Raw genomic sequence first — 14388 nt, 5'->3', positions numbered from 1 at the left:
TGCCAGCCCCGGGGCTTGAACTCAGGGCCTGAGCACTGTCCTTGGGTTTTCTCAAGGCTAGAGCTCTACCACTTGAGCCACAGCACCACTCCCGGCTTTTTCTATGTCTGTGGTACCCAGGACTCGAACCCGGGTCTTCGTGCATGCTAGGCGAGCACTCTACCACTAGGCCACTCTCTCAACCTCCCTTCCACCTGTGTTTTTTGTATGGTTATTTGGAAATAGAGTCTCATGAACTTTCCTGTCCAGGCTGGCTTCGAACCTCCATCCTCAGTAGCTGGGATGAGCCAGAGGCCCCGATTCTGCCACACCTTTAATCACTGCATATTAGGGCAGCCAGGACTGGGGACTGGTGAGCTGGGCCGAGCGTGGGGAAAGACAAGGGAACGGAAAAGCTTTTGTCTGAGTGGACGTCAGGGGCTTTTATTTTGACTCCACCCCATCCCCTGCCCCCCCTCGTACCCGTTCCTCTCTGATCAGATCCTCAAGGGATCCCCTGAGGCTGGTCAGTCCAGGGCACTCTGGGAAGAAAGGCCCTCTGACTTTCCAGGGAGAGAGAGAGAGAATTTGTGCCAGTCCTAGGGCTTGAACTCAGGGCCCCGGGCGCCATCCCTGGCGCTCTACCACCTGAGCCACGGCGCCACTTTGTGGTTTTGGTGGCTCAGTGGAGATCAGAATCTCAGGGACTTGGCTGCCGGAGCTGGCTTTGAACCTCCGTCCATCCCCAAGCCTCCTGAGTAGCCGGGACTAGAAGCATGAGCCACGATGCAGTCGAGTGGAAGGACGGGGTGTCGGGGGGGGGATCCCCGTTCTTCGTTACCCCTGAGTCAGGAGGATGAAGACGTTTACACCGAATACCTCAGGGGCTTGGCTGACCTCGGGAAGAAAACTGGGAGGAGGGGAGCACAATTAGTTTGTTCCCGGCAAACTGGACAGTGGGCAGTGCTTGGGGGGGGGGAATCGGATCTTGAGGATGGGGGGAGGAGCAGGCCTGGTGGGGGGAGCACTCTCTCGGGAGCACTCACCTTGCTGCCTCCAAAGCACCCAGCATAGCAGGATGACAAGAAAGACAGTTATGGTCAGGGTGACGGCGTCCATTCCCGCCTGGCGCTCTGTGGGCGAGAAGGGGCGAGAGGAGCCCGGGATGGGCACACACGCGTGTCAGTGTATCCCTGCATCACGCCTCGCCCCCAGCTCTGCCTCGTTCCACCCGACTGTTTAAATGTCTGGCCCTGGAGTTCGAACTCGGGACCTGGGCGCTGTTCCCTGAGCTTCGTGGGACACTTCCAAGTTTCTGGTGGTTTCATTGGAGACGAGAGAGTGCCGTGGACTTTTCCTGCCCGGGCTGGCCTCCAGCCTCGATCCTCAGGTCTCAGCCTCCAGCCTCGATCCTCAGGTCTCAGCCTCCAGCCTCGATCCTCAGATCTCAGCCTCCAGCCTCGATCCTCAGATCTCAGCCTCCCGAGTAGCCAGGAGAGCAGAGCATGAGCCATGGCAGAAGTTGGTCCAGGCCAACCTTTGCCAAGTGTTGCCTGGTGCCTACATAATACAGGAGCCGAGCCGGGCAGGGTCACATACACCTGCAGTCCCAGTGAGGCAGGAGTTCGAGGCCAGCCAGGGACCTGGCAAATGCCAATAAATGCGTAAGTGAAGAGCTCACCTATGACTATTGGGCTGTACTAGAGGGTTGCCCGGGACAGACCCAAGATGGCAGCAGGAGTGGGGGGGCCATGGGGTACCTGTGCGTGGGTCCACCCTCGTGCTGACCCTCAGGGGCTCCTCCAGGGAGCTGTGGGTCACCTCACAGGTGTAGACGGCGCCCTCGGGGGCCGCGTCCACCCGAAGTGAGGAGGAGATGCTGTAGGTCCCAGCCGCGCTCTGCCTGAGGCTGGAGAAGGAGGCGTCCTCGGGGACTGGTGCTGGGGCTCCCCCCGGGGCCTCGCGTGTCCACGTCACCCCCACGGGCAGAGGGTAGTAGCCGCTCACAGCGCACACCACCGTGGGCAGGGCGGCCGTCTGGGTGACGCTCAGCCGGACTTTGGGGGGAGCTGCGGAGACAATGGAGGGGGGATCGGGGCCCAGTGCCGCCACGCACGCCTGGAGTCCCGGCCACCCTGGAGGCGGAGCTGGGAGCTCACCCTGCACGCTGAGCTGGATGACCTGCTGGAGTTGGTACTGGGTCGTCGTCACCTGGCAGATGTAGGTCCCCTCGTCCTCGAGCGTGAGGCCTGGCAGGCTGAGGGTGGCGTCCCCGGCCGTGAGGAGCCGCTCGGGGTCCAGCGTGGCCTCCTCCCGCGTGGCCTGCCCCGGCTCTGCTGTCGCCGTCCAGCTGGACACCAGCTTGCCGTGACCTTTATGCTGCAGCCGCCACTGGACGCCAGCCAGCTCCAGGCCGGGCGCCATGGAGAAGCTGCAGTGTAAGGAGCCTGTGGCACCTAGCAGCAGAGTCACAGAGGGGGTCTCTGTGGTCACCTGGAATTCCACTGCAGAGGGAAACGGTGTGGCGTCACCCCACGTCCCCAGGCCTGGCACCTGCCCGGCACCCCAGCCACTCAGGAGGCTGAGATCTGAGGATCGCGGTTCAAAGCCAGCCTGGGTAGAAAAGTCTGTGACGCTCTCGTCCCCAGTGAACCACCAGAAAACCAGGAGTGGCACCGTGGCTCAAGCGGTAGAGCGCCAGCCTTGAGCATCAAAGCTCAGGGACAGCACCCAGGCCCCCTGAGTTTGAGCCCCAGGGCTGGCAAAACCATAACAATAGCAAAAAAGCCGGAAGTGGTGCCGTGGCTCAAGTGGTAGAGCGCCAGCCTTGAGCATCAAAGCTCAGGGACAGCGCCCAGGCTCCCTGAGTTCCAGTCCCAGGACTGACACGAGCACACACCGCTCCCCCTCACCTGCTGTCCTGATCTTCCCTGGAGACCCGGGGTTCTCGGCCCCCTCCAGAGCCTTCATGAGGAGGGAGACGCTGGGCCCGGCCCCGGCCAGCCGGGCCTGCACGACGAAGCAGGCGGCCTCGGGGCAGGACGGGGCGATCTCGCAGGCCACCTCCTGCTCGTTGCACTCGGCGTGGACGAAGGCCTCGGCCCCGGGCATCCGGGCCAGCGCCACTGCAGAGAAGGGGTGCAGAGGGTGCTGAAGCCAGGGGAGCCCCGCTGTGTGTGTGGGGGAATCCGGGCTATCTGGGGGCAAAGGCTTTTTCTACCTGAAGCCTCGAAGGTGACAGAGGGGTCCCCCTCGGTCCCTGTGTCCTCCTCGAAGTCCCCGAGGCCCTCCAGGGCGTCGTGGGCCGGCACTGGGACCTGCTTCAGTACCAGCCGGGCCTTCTCCCTGATGGCACTGCCCCCGAAAGCCCCCGGGGGGCCATCTTCCGTCACCAAATAGCACCCCAAGACCACGTCCACCGGCTGCCATTGTGTTTCCACGGCTGGGTCCCCTGCAGGAAAAGGCTGGGGTGAGCCAGGGCTGGGGTTTGAACTCACAGACCGAGCTTTGTCCCGGTTCCCAGAGGGGAGAAGTTGTCTTTGGGGGAGGGGGAGGGGTCCCTCCATTCCGTCGTCTTGGAAACCAGCCAGGCACCCGCGGTTCACACCTGTTACCTCACCCACTCAGGAGGCTGCGATCTGAGGCTCGGTGGTTCAACGCCAGCCTGGGGCAAGGAAGTCTACTAGACAATGATCTCCCATGAACCGGCAAAAAGCTGGAGGGGAGCCGTGGCTCAAGTGGTAGAGCGCCAGCGTTGAGTGGGACGGCGCCCAGGCCCTGGGTTCAAAACCGCAGGCGCACACACACACACACACACACACACACACACACACCCCACCTGCCTCTGAGGTTTGGCCTGACCGCCCCCCCCCCCCGCTTCCTGGTCCTGAAGACCCCTTCTCCTCCTCCCAGGGGCCACTTCTGCCCCTCCGGAGTCCAGGGCTCTGGTTTTGGGGTGATCGTATGAACCCCGTGCCCCCCCCAGCTCACCTGGTATCATGGCTGCAGGAAGAGCCAGGCAGAGTAGCCCAAGCCAGCGGGGTATCATGGCCCTGGGGGTGCGGGGTCGCCCCCCCTGCCTCCTGGGGTCCCCTGCGGGTGAGCCTGGGTTAGCCAGCAGCGCGGGGACACCGACAGCTCCCTCACCTCGCCGCCATGGGGCTCCCGCTGGCCTCGCCCGCCCCGCGTCCTCTTTCACTTTCAGTTGCTGCCATGTCACCAGGCGGCAGCCAGTCCCCCTGCTTATCCTCCCTCCCCGCGCCCCAAGAAGAGCCCCAGGTGAATCCCATCCAGTCGTTCTCCCCCCACACCTGCTGACCCCCACCCCGCCTCGCAGCTCCCAGCACATGGGGGGCCCCACACCCCAGTCCTGAGGACTGCACAGAGCCAGGCGCGGGCCAGGCTTTGTCTATGGAAATGTGGGGCCCTGCGGGGGGGCAGGGGGGGCTGGGATCCCCGCACTTGACAGGCGTGACGGGAGCTCGGATGGTGAGGCCCTGGGGAGGAGCTGAAGCCATGGGAAGCAACTTTCTCTTCCTTTCTTCTTCCCTCCTCCCCCTCCTCCCCCTCCCCCTTTCTTCTCCCCGTCCTCCCCTTTTATCCTCCTCCTCCCCTTCCTCCTCCTCCTCCCCCTCCTCCCCTTTTCTCCTTCCCCTCCTCCTCCCCTTTTCTTCCCCCTCCTCCTCCCCTTTTCTCCTTCTCTTCCCCTCCTCCTCCTTTTTCTCCCCCTCCCCTCTTCCTTTTACTCCCCCTCCTCCTCCCCCTCCTCCCCTTTTCTCCTCCTCCTCCCCTCCTCCTCTTTTCTCCCCTCCCCTCCTCCTCCCTTTACTCCCCTTCCTCCTCCCCCTCCCCTCCCCCTCCCCCTCCCCCTCCTCCCCCTCCTCCTCCTCCTCCTGCTCCTCCCCCTTCTTTCTTTACCAGCCTTGAGGCCTAAACTCAAGTCCCTGCGCCTGGTTTTGTTCAAGGCTGGGGCTCCACACATGTCCCCCGGCATTTCTGTTGTCACCCCAGCTATCTGAGGCTCCCGGTTCAAAGCCAGCCAGGGCGGGGAAGTCCGTGAGACTCTCATCTCCACTGAACCAGCAAAAAGCCAGACGTGGGGCTGCGGCTCAAGTGGTAGAGCTCAGGCCTTGTGCAAAAGCAGCTCAGGGACGGAGCCCAGCGGCCTGAGTTCGAGCCCCGCGAGGGACTTTAAGACAAAAGAAGACTCAGGCGTCTTTCCCACCCTCCCTCGGCTGAGAAAGAGTGAGTGGGTGACCGGAGTTCACCATTCCTCCCAGCCTGTCCTCTGACCCCCACGCCCGGGTTTGGGGGGACACAGGCTGTGGGGGGGGGAGTCACTGCTCTGAGTTCCCTGGAGAGACGGCCACGGTGAAGTCAGCCAGCTCAGCCCCACGCCTGTCGCCCCGGAAAGAGTCACGGGCTTCCCTGCCCGGGCTGGCTTCGAACCGTGGTCCTCGGATCTCAGCCTCCCGAGTGACCGGGATGGTGGGCGGGAGCCCCGAGCGCCCGGCTCTGGGTTTGGTGTAGGGAGAGGAGAGGCCTGAGGTCTGGGGTTGGAGCCCCACCAAGTGGAGACGAGATGAGGGGCAGGGGGTCTCTTTGCAGGCTTCCCCTCCAGTGTGCCGTAGGGGCTGGGATTGTGGGGGTGCCGGGGAACCCCCAAGAACAGACAGGGCCCCTGGTGTGCTACTGGGATCTGAACTCAGCAGGGGCCTCTACCGCTTGAGTCACGCCCCCAGCCCCACGACCATCTATTATTATTATTATTATTACTATTATTATTATTATTTTGCCAGTGTTGGTCTTGAACTCGGGGCCTGCGCGCTGGCCCTGAGCTCTTCAGCTCGAGGCTGGCGTTCTGCCACTTGGGGTTTTCTGGTGGTTCCTTGGAGATCTCTCCTGCCCCAGGCTGGCTTCGAACCTCGATCCTCAGATCTCAGCCTCCCGAGTATCCAGCACCCCAGGCCCGAGCCGCCGGCGCCCAAAGAGACCAAAGAGACCTGGGTCTGGGTTTCCTCTGTATTTGCACGTGGTTACAATTCATAAATACATCTGTCCTCTTCCTCCCCCCCTCCCGCCCCCCTCCCCCCCTCCCCTCTGCCCGGGAGGTGTTCGAGCACCTCGTCCCCCTGGTCTCCCCCGGGGGTCCTCTGAAGCCCAGTCCCTGCTGTGCCCTGCTTCGCCTCTGCTGGGGGCGCGGTGGGCGTTTAGTGTCACGTGGTGGGCTGGACGAAACAGGTGCAGGCTGGGGGGGCCGGGGTGGAGGGGGGTGGCAGGTTGGGAGGGGGGGTGACCCGGGGTGAGGCTTCAGCCCCTGCCGTGTCCTTCTGAGAGTCAGTGCTGTCCAGGCGCCTGGGATGGAGGCCCGGGAGTGGAGGTCCGGGAGTGGAGGCCCGGGGATGGAGGCCCCGGGGTGGAGGCCCCAGGGTGGAGGCCCCATGGATGGAGGCCCCGTGGAGTCCCGTGTCCCCTCCCCGTCACAGGGTGCCATACCCCAGTGTCTCTGTCTCGGCCAGATGCCAGGCTTTGCCGTCCTCCTGTGCGGGCGTGGACAGCCCTGAGGGCCCGGGCGGCCCCTCTTCGGGCGTGGGGTACGGGGGCTCGGCCGTGCAGGGGGGGTCCCCGGGGCCCCGGGCGGCTCCCAGCACGGGTCCGTTGTAGATGTAGATGTTTCCTGTCACCGTCACCGAGCCGCCCGTGACGTGGATGCCGTTGGCTCCTGAGGTGGGGAGGAGGGAGGGGAGGACGGCCTCTGACTTCCATTCTCCCGCCTCCCGGCCTTCTCCTCCCCCCCTCCCTCCCCTCCTTCCACTCCTCTCCCCTTCCTGGTGTTGAACTGACGTCCTGCTGTTTTCTAGGCAGGGTCTCTACCACTTGAGCCACGCCTCCAGCCCTTTTTGCTTCAGTTATTTGTGTGCGCGCATGCGAATGTGTGCCAGTCCTGGGCTTGAACTCAGGGCTTGAGCACTGTCCTTGGATTTTCCCAAGGCTGGAGCTCTACCACTTGAGCCTCAGCACCACTTGTGGCCTTTTCTGTGTATGTGGCACTGAGGAATCGAACCCGGGTCTTCGTGCAGGCCAGGCCAGCACTCGACCACCAGGCCACACACTTGGCTTGGCTTTTTTTTTTTTTTTTTTTTTTTGGTGGGTCATGGGACTTGAACCCTGAGCCTGGGCGCTGTCCCTGAGCTCTTCAGCTCAAGGCTACCGTCCTACCCTTGAGCCAAGCCCCACTTCCCGTTTTCTAGAGGTTCATTGGAGATGAAAGTCTCAGGTCCTTTTGTGCCCAGGCTGGCTTTGAACCTTGATCCTCAGATCTCAGCCTCCTGAGTGGCTGGGGTGACAGCTGTGAGGGCTGGCGCCAGGCTTTGTTATTTGGTGCACGAGGCCTCGCTTTCCGGGTCCTCACTGTTTAGGTTTCTATGCCTTGGGTTGTCCTGACAGACAGGTGCTCACCACCCCTCCCCGCGGTTTCATTGGTTGAGACTGGGGAGGGGGGCGGGTCTTACTAATGTTGTCTGGAGGCTGGCCTCCAATTGCCACCCTCCAGTTTCTGCCTCCCTCTGGACTTGGTCTCCCTCTCTCCCCACACTCGCTCCTCCCTGAGGCCCCAAGGCCTGCCTCTGCTTACCGGTGCCCACCGGGCCTTGCTCTGCAGCCTCCGCCTCTGGCTCTCTCGGTGGATCCAGAGGATTCTGCTGTTGGAGCCTTGCTGTCTCCAAAACGGGGGTTCTGGGGGCCCCTGGGAGGGGCGGGGGGCCATCCTCGGGGTCTGGCAGCAGTGGCCTCACCAGGTCAGGGACAGGCGGGTTGACTTTGGGGCCGGGCGCGGGGGAGAACTCTTCAGCCTGAGAAAGACACAGAGCGAGGACGGCCGGGGGCTCAGTCCCCACCCCTCCTCCTGCACGCCTCCTCCCAGCCTGTGCCTCAGGGCCTTTGCACCTGCTCCATCCGCCGCTTTCCCCCCTCCTAGCTGCCCTCCCTCACCTGCGGCCGTCTCTTGAGCAGGCTTCCTGCAAGAGAAAAGTGAGATGAATGAGGGTGCCAGCCCCCCAAACTCCCCCCCCTGCCCATCCCCTCCAGAACCCCCCACCCCCCAGATCTCTGTCTACTTTGGGATTCCAGATGGGGAGGGAACCAGAGCCTGCCCTTTCCTACCCAGCTTCCTGCAGAGAGACTGGTGGCTCCTCCAGGCGCAGGCGCAGGCCAGGCTGGACACGAGGACCAGAAGAGCCAGGAGAACCATCACTGTCACCAAGGTGCCTGCTGGGAGAGCCGGTGTGGTGGTGGGGGAGACAGGACACGGGGGTGGGGTAGGACTTGAACTCCGGGCCTGGGCGCTGTCCCCGAGCTCTTCAGCTCAAGGCTGGCGCTCCACCACTTGAACCACAGCACCACTTTTGTCTTTTTTTTTTTTTTGCTGCTTCCTTGGAGATAAGAGTCTCCTGGATTTTCCTGCCCAGGCTGGCCTCGAACCGAGATCCTCCAAGCTCAGCCTCCCGAGGTCTCCATCCAAGGAAGGCAGGGTTTCTATTCCACTGCGTTAGCTCCCATGAGCCGAGAACTCACTTGGCTCTGCCACTGGGCCATGCCGGGACGACAGGCGTGTGCCACCATGCCCGCCCGCTCTCCTCTTCCTTCTCCTCTCTTCCCTGGGGTCTTAAGGGACCGAATCCTGGGTCTCTTGAACCCTCAGGAAAAAGTCTCACCACATGCACACGCATGTGCACACACACACACACACACACACACACACACACACACACCTGGCACGTCGGGGGGCCGAGGCGGGCTTCTGCAGACCCTGTCTGTCTCCGCTGTGCCAGGCGCCGCCTCTACCAAGCCTTGGTCCTCACAGCTGCGGAGGGAATCGGGTGGTGAGTCCCCACTCCTGCCCAGCCCGGCGTGGGGTCCGGAGTGTGGGGCCCCCGGGGGCCTCACCTGGTGTGCGGCTGGCAGCGGGCGCTGGAGGAGGAGGCGTTCTGGAAGTGCCCGGCCTTGCAGGGCTGGCATTGCATTTTGCCTTCCTCAGGGGGAGCTGACATGAAAAGGGAGAGAGAGGTCAGCCGTGGGCATCGGAGATGCCCGTTACCTCAACTGCCAGACCTAGGACTTGAACTCAGGGCCCCTGGGCGCTGGCCCTGAGATTCTTTTGCTCAAGGCTGGTGCTCTACCACTTGAGCCACAGCTCCAGTCCCGGCTTTGGTTGTCGTTTATTCAAGACAAGAGTCTTGCCTGCCCTCCAAGCCACTCAAGAGGCTGAGATCTGAAGATTGAGGTTCAAAGCCAGCCCGGGGCAGGGAAGATTGTGAGACTCTGAGCTCCCAGGAACCACTAGAAAACCAGACATGGCGCTGTGGTTCAAGTGGTAGAGCACCAAGCCTTGAGCTGGAGGTATTTTTATGCAAAGCTGAATTTCCTAGAGAGATACCCGGCCTCCCTCTCCGGGCCTCCGTCTCGGGGCCTCCCGTGCCCGGTGTGACCCCTGACCTGCCAAATCCACTTCCGTGCCGGGCGGGCACTGCAGCGGCTGGCAGTGCATACACTTGGAATTCCAGAAGAAACAGAAGGTGCCCGGCTGGCAGCGACACTGGTTCTTGTGTGTGCTGTTGCAGGGGGTCACCTCTTCAAAGCCCAGCACTGGAGGGGCGGGTGGAGGAGAGGAGGGTCAACTCAGAAGTGGGGGGGGGAGAACCAGCCCCCCCAACAGCCCCCCACCCCGATCCCCGCCTCCCCACCGCTCACCTGCGTCGCAGGGTCGACACATCTGACATTGCTTCACGTGGTTCCAATGCTCGTTGAAGGAGCTGTCGGGGCAGGGGGCGCAAACCGTGTCCTGGGTGGGCTCGCAGTCCCTGGAGACATACATGCCTGGGGGCGACAGAAGGGGGTGCAGGCGGGCGGGTGGCAGGGCCCCCTCATCCTCTTCACCCTCTCTTCAGTGTCTGCTTGCGTGCGCCTCTGTCACCCCAGCGGCCACCCAGACACCTCTCCATGCACCTTCAAATCCCAGGCTGGGGCCTGTGTGTGTGTGTGTGTGTGTGTGTGTGTGTGTGTGTGTGTGTGTGTGTTCTGGGGGTGTCTCTGGATTCTTACCTGGGGGACATCGGGAACAGCACACCCCGAAACGGGAATTGTAGTATTGTTTTTCCTTCTCCCGGCAAGTGTGATTCTGCCTCGGGGAGCTGGGGACCTGTGAGGGGAGGGAGGGGGGGGGGAGAAGCAAAAGGTCAGAGGTCAGTTTAGGGTGGTGGTGGGGAAGGGCGGGAGGGTGGAGATTTCCCCCCCCACCCCACCCCTGCAGGCCCCTCCCTTACCAACGGAGACCCGGATACAGCCAGGACCAGCAAGACCAGGCCCCAGGCCGCAATGGCCCGGGTCAGGCACATGGTAGTGTGGGAACTGGGGGGGTGTGGACACCCCTAGATCGAGTGGGACCCAAAGGGTGGAGGCGAAGCAAGAACATTCAAGATGTCCCCCCCCCAGGCCAGTGATGGGGCCCCCCGAGGCCAGCCTCCGGGAGGCCGGCCGGAGCCGCCAGTCCTGGCCTCCAGGCTTGTCGCAGCCAGGCTCAGGAAGTAGGGGAGGAGAAGGTGGAGGAGGCGGGGATTGGAAAGCTAGGGAGCCTGTCGCAATCAAGATGGGGGTGTGGGGTGGGGGAAGAGGAACAAGCCTGGCCGGGAAAGCACGTGAGGACAAGGGAGGCCGGAACCAGCCCTTCCCTCCCAAGCCTGGACTAGAGGAGGAGGAGGAGGAGGAGGGAGAAGGGGGGAGGATCAGGGGGAGGAGGGAGAGGCCCTGCTAGGGAAAGAAAAGGGGGTGGGGAGGATTGGGGGGGGGGGTCAACAGAAGCAGGCGACACCCCAGCTGGAACAGAGGGGACTGAAGAGGAGCAGATGCGTTTTATTTAATTTTCTTGTGGTTGAGGTAGAATAATGGATGGTGGATGAATGCCAGAGCCAAAGAGCAAAGCAAAGCAAACATGAGCACCATTCCCTAAAACCCCAACCCAGACACCGACCAAGGGGGACTCGACCCTGCAGCTCGGGTACCTGTGATGTTTTTGAGGTGGGGGGGGAGGCTTTTTCTAAAGGGGGGGTGCTGGTCTTAGGGTTTAAACTCAGGCTCAAGGCTGAGTGCTCTAGCCCTCGAGCCACAGCGCCATTCCTGACTTGGTTTTTTTTATTTTTTGTGTGGTTGCTTGGGTGAGAAAGAGCCGCAGGCTGGCTTTGAACCGTGATCCTTCCATCTCAGCCTCCTGAGCAGCTGGGATGACAGGCGTACCCGGCCACTGTACCCGGCTGGCTCTTTTATCTGTTGAGTCAAGGTAAGGCACCAAGACGGGGAAATGGCATCCTGCCTGCGTGTGTGTGTGTGTGCGTGTGCGTGCGTGTGATTCACGTCCTCTCTGTGTTCTGGTTTGCAGGCTGCCAGGCGAGGTTTCCACCTATGTGTGTTCTTCCAGATCCTTGTGGACCCAAGGTGACTACACAGCCCTTCCTTTTGGCACAGGTGACCACCATCTCCTTTGAGCCCTGGCCGGCTGCTGAGCTCCTCTGCCTGCTGGCACATGGATTTTTCCCCAGACTTTAGCTCTCACCCTGAACCAAGCAGCCAGGCCCCTGGGCTCAGTTTCTCTACCTTTCCCCTGGTTGAGACTGGGTTTCACGATGGGGACTACATTTCCCAGAATCCTTTTCTTGCTCTTTCCTCTATCAGCTCCAGCCAATCAGAAGCAAGTGGAGGCGGGCAGACACCAGTTGACCTTGCTCCTCACTTTAAATTCTGGCAGACTGTTGCTTTTCTTTTCTTATTTATTTATTTATTTATTTATTTATTTATTTATTGTTAGTTATTTTGCCAGTCCGTTGCTTTTCTTTTCTTCTATTTATTTATTTATTTTTGTTGTTGTTAATTATTTTGCCAGTCCTGAGTCTTGAATTCAAGGCCTGGGCACTGCCCCTGAGCTGCTTTTGCTCAAGGCCAGCACTCTACCCCTTGAGCCACAGCACCACCTCTGGCTTTTTACTGTGTCTGTGGGATGGAGGAATTGAACTCAGGGCTTCGTGCACGCTAGGCAGGCACTCTATCACTAGGCCACACTGTTGGCCCCTGGGAGGAATTTTGTGGTTAATCATTGTAGCTTTGTACAGCATTAGGGAAAAATAAATGGCTGGCTGGCTGGAGCTCACGCCCATAATCCCAGCAAGTCAGGAGGTTGAGGTTGGAGGACGGCGGTTTGAAGCCAGCCTGGGTGGGCAAGTGTGTGAGACTCTTAATCACCTGGTTTTCTCACCACAGGCTTGGCTCGGCCCACTGCAGGCCTCCAACGCAGTGCTGGTCCCCCAAGGACACGTCAAGGTCACCGCCCTGTCCACACCAGGCCTGGCCTTGAGATGGAAATGACCAGCCATCTTGCTTTAAGACTGGGGCTGGAGTTCAGGTACGGGCTAGCACATAGAGAACGGCAAAGAGGGGGCTTTTAGAACTTTCTAGATCAGTCAGGCAGTGGGGAGAGCACCGGATTGAGAGGATGCCAGAGAAGAAGACCCGGCTCAGGGTGGAATGGATTTTCTAGACGTTTCCAGACCCCTTTGAGAAGACAGATTCGAGACAGAGCTAGCGAGAGAGCTCAGTGCGGGGACAGCGTAAGGATGGAACCAGCAGTTTCTTGCAGCTCTCAAATCCAGATGTGGGAGCCTGGGGCCAACAGCTGGGGCAGGGTCCCACCTGTCACCCCAGCACCTCCGGAGGCTGTGATCCGAGAATCACGGTTCAAAGCCAACTAAGACAGGAAAGTCTGGGGGACAGGTGCTTATGTCGTGACCCAGCAAAAAGCAGGGAATTGACTTGTGGTTCAAGTGGTAGGGCCTTGAGTAAGAAGGCTAAGGGAGAGTGCCCAGGTCTTGGGTTCAAGCCCAGTACTGACAGAGAGAGGCAGGGGCAGGGAGGGGAAGAAGCAGGAGGAGGAGGAGGGAAGGAAAGAAGGAAGGAAGGAAGGAAGGGAGGGAGGGAGGGAGGGAGGGAGGGAGGGAGGGAGGGAAGGAAGGGAGGGGAAAAAATGGTAGCTATTCAGCAAACAATTCCAGAAGAGAAGTGTAATCCCCTGGCTGATGTCGCGTTGTCTGAGTGGACGCTCAGCCGAGCCCTGTGGACAGTCAGTTTCTTTATTTGGAAAAGGCAGGCAGGGCCCACCTCACCTTCCCTGAGACATTTTCCTGGCAGAGGCCGAAGAAAACACCCAGAAAGTAGATTTCTAGCTGATCTAAACTCTCCACATAAGACAGCCACAGCCCGGGCTGGGCCCGAGGCTTGGAGCCTGTGTGTGTGTGTGTGTGTGTGTGTGTGTGTGTGTGTGCGTGTGTGTGTGTGCGTGTGTGTGTGTGTGTGTTCCGGGCCTCAGTCTCTCCCTTGCCTCTTCCCCTCCAAGCTGGTGCTCTACCACTTGAGCTATCGCTCTACTTCTGGCTTTATGGTAGCCCATTGGAGATAAGAGTCTCATGGACTTGCTTGGTTAGACTGGCTTTGAACCGTGATCCTCAGATCTCGGCCTTCTGAGTAGCTACAGGTGTCTGGCACTTTTCTTCTCTTTGCCTAGGAACACATTTTGTTCTTTAAGCACCACTGTCTGAGATCTGAGGATCACGGTTCAAAGCCAACCCGGGCACTAACGTCTGTGAGACTCTTATCTGCATTGAACCCCCAGGAAACTGGATGTGATGCTGTGGTTCAACGTGGTAGAGCGCCAGCCTTGAGCTGAAGAGCTCAGGGACAGCGCCCAGGCCCTGAGTTCAAGTCCCAGGACGGGCACAAAACAAACACACACACAAAAATGACGTTGCGCTGCCACTGTGCCTGGAATGTCACTGGCTCCACACCTCTCCTCCCCCTCGTCGCCCTCCCCCATCCCCACAGTCTTGGGTGCTTATTTCTTGTTCTCGGGATCTTTATCTTGCTATGCCCGGTACCTGTGTGCCAGGACCCAGGCCCGACGCCCGTGCCTGCTGCCAGAGAGGGCAGAGCGGCCAGTGGTGTCCAGGGGAGACCAGCCTGCCCCCCCCTCCACCAGCGTGGGGCCTGGACTCTCATCAGGAAATGTCCTACATGGCTCTCTAGTTTTCTTTCTTTTTTGGGGGGAGCCAGTACTGGGACTTGAACTCAGGACCTTGTAATCTGGCTTTTCCTGTCCAAGCCTGGCACTCAACCACTGCTCCACTGCTGGCTTTTTGGGAGGGGGGGTTCCACTGAATCTTTTCCACCCAGGCTGGTTTCCAACCCCGATCCTCAGATCTCAGCCTCCTGCATGGCTGGGGTAACAGGCAGGAGTCCCCGGTGCCCGGCTGCGTTCCCCTTGGGGTTCGATGCAAAGCTTGTCCTTCCTGGCAACTCTTCACCGTCTGTGCCTCT

General features: G+C 60.7%; 2 protein-coding genes and 1 long non-coding RNA gene across 7 annotated transcripts; 1 reads left to right on the top strand and 2 right to left on the bottom strand.

Moving 5' to 3' along the window:
- Window positions 1–494: 494 nt before the first annotated feature.
- Tapbpl (TAP binding protein like) lies at window positions 495–4389 on the bottom strand. 2 transcript variants are annotated; one of them, XM_090325079.1, is made up of 8 exons: window positions 4290–4389; window positions 3970–4071; window positions 3200–3430; window positions 2892–3104; window positions 2139–2483; window positions 1740–2048; window positions 1026–1112; window positions 495–889 (listed from the first exon to the last, which is right to left on the bottom strand). In XM_090325079.1, the coding sequence occupies exons 2-8, from the start codon at window positions 4025–4027 to the stop codon at window positions 846–848; spliced, it is 1287 nt and encodes a 428-aa protein (XP_090181205.1). In that variant the 5' UTR covers window positions 4028–4071; window positions 4290–4389; the 3' UTR covers window positions 495–845. The 2 variants fall into 2 exon arrangements, with proteins under 2 accessions (XP_090181205.1, XP_090181206.1); XM_090325080.1 differs by having other exon boundaries at window positions 4298–4386.
- Window positions 4390–6458: 2069 nt separating this feature from the next.
- On the bottom strand, window positions 6459–12355 carry Ltbr (lymphotoxin beta receptor). Of its 4 annotated transcripts, none has more exons than XM_090325084.1 (10): window positions 12265–12355; window positions 10078–10174; window positions 9727–9836; window positions 9472–9621; window positions 8923–9019; window positions 8748–8839; window positions 8140–8247; window positions 7969–7994; window positions 7613–7829; window positions 6459–6700 (listed from the first exon to the last, which is right to left on the bottom strand). In XM_090325084.1, exons 2-10 carry the CDS (start codon window positions 10086–10088, stop codon window positions 6459–6461), a joined length of 1053 nt encoding a protein of 350 aa, XP_090181210.1. In that variant the 5' UTR covers window positions 10089–10174; window positions 12265–12355. The 4 variants fall into 4 exon arrangements, with proteins under 4 accessions (XP_090181210.1, XP_090181209.1, XP_090181207.1 ...); XM_090325083.1 differs by having other exon boundaries at window positions 9727–9852; window positions 12265–12353; XM_090325081.1 differs by lacking the exon at window positions 12265–12355 and adding an exon at window positions 10299–10574 and having other exon boundaries at window positions 9727–9852.
- Window positions 11219–12366, top strand: LOC150041986 (uncharacterized). Its single transcript, XR_016533662.1, has 3 exons — window positions 11219–11308; window positions 11408–11463; window positions 12283–12366. It is a non-coding gene; the product is annotated as an uncharacterized LOC150041986 (long non-coding RNA).
- The last annotated feature ends 2022 nt before the right edge of the window (window positions 12367–14388 follow it).

Source organism: Megascapheus bottae, chromosome 37 (genome assembly GCF_031878675.1).
Source record: "Megascapheus bottae isolate mThoBot1 chromosome 37, mThoBot2.hap1, whole genome shotgun sequence".
NCBI lineage: Eukaryota > Metazoa > Chordata > Mammalia > Rodentia > Geomyidae > Megascapheus > Megascapheus bottae.
Note: the sequence above shows the minus strand (reverse complement) of the source record. Positions and strands in the feature narration are given on the sequence as shown.

Excerpts from the sequence above, each read along its gene's own strand:
- Tapbpl (XM_090325079.1), bottom strand. The coding sequence starts at position 4,027 with ATGATACCCCGCTGGCTTGGGCTACTCTGCCTGGCTCTTCCTGCAGCC. Across the intron at positions 2,049-2,138 it reads CATCCAGCTCAGCGTGCAGG|CTCCCCCCAAAGTCCGGCTG; the intron begins GTGAGCTCCCAG and ends TTGTCTCCGCAG. Across the intron at positions 890-1,025 it reads GGTGCTTTGGAGGCAGCAAG|TTTTCTTCCCGAGGTCAGCC; the intron begins GTGAGTGCTCCC and ends CCCTCCTCCCAG.
- Ltbr (XM_090325081.1), bottom strand. The coding sequence starts at position 10,370 with ATGTGCCTGACCCGGGCCATTGCGGCCTGGGGCCTGGTCTTGCTGGTC. Across the intron at positions 9,020-9,471 it reads CACGGAAGTGGATTTGGCAG|CTCCCCCTGAGGAAGGCAAA; the intron begins GTCAGGGGTCAC and ends TTTTCATGTCAG. Across the intron at positions 8,248-8,747 it reads TCGGCCCCCCGACGTGCCAG|CAGGCACCTTGGTGACAGTG; the intron begins GTGTGTGTGTGT and ends CGGCTCTCCCAG.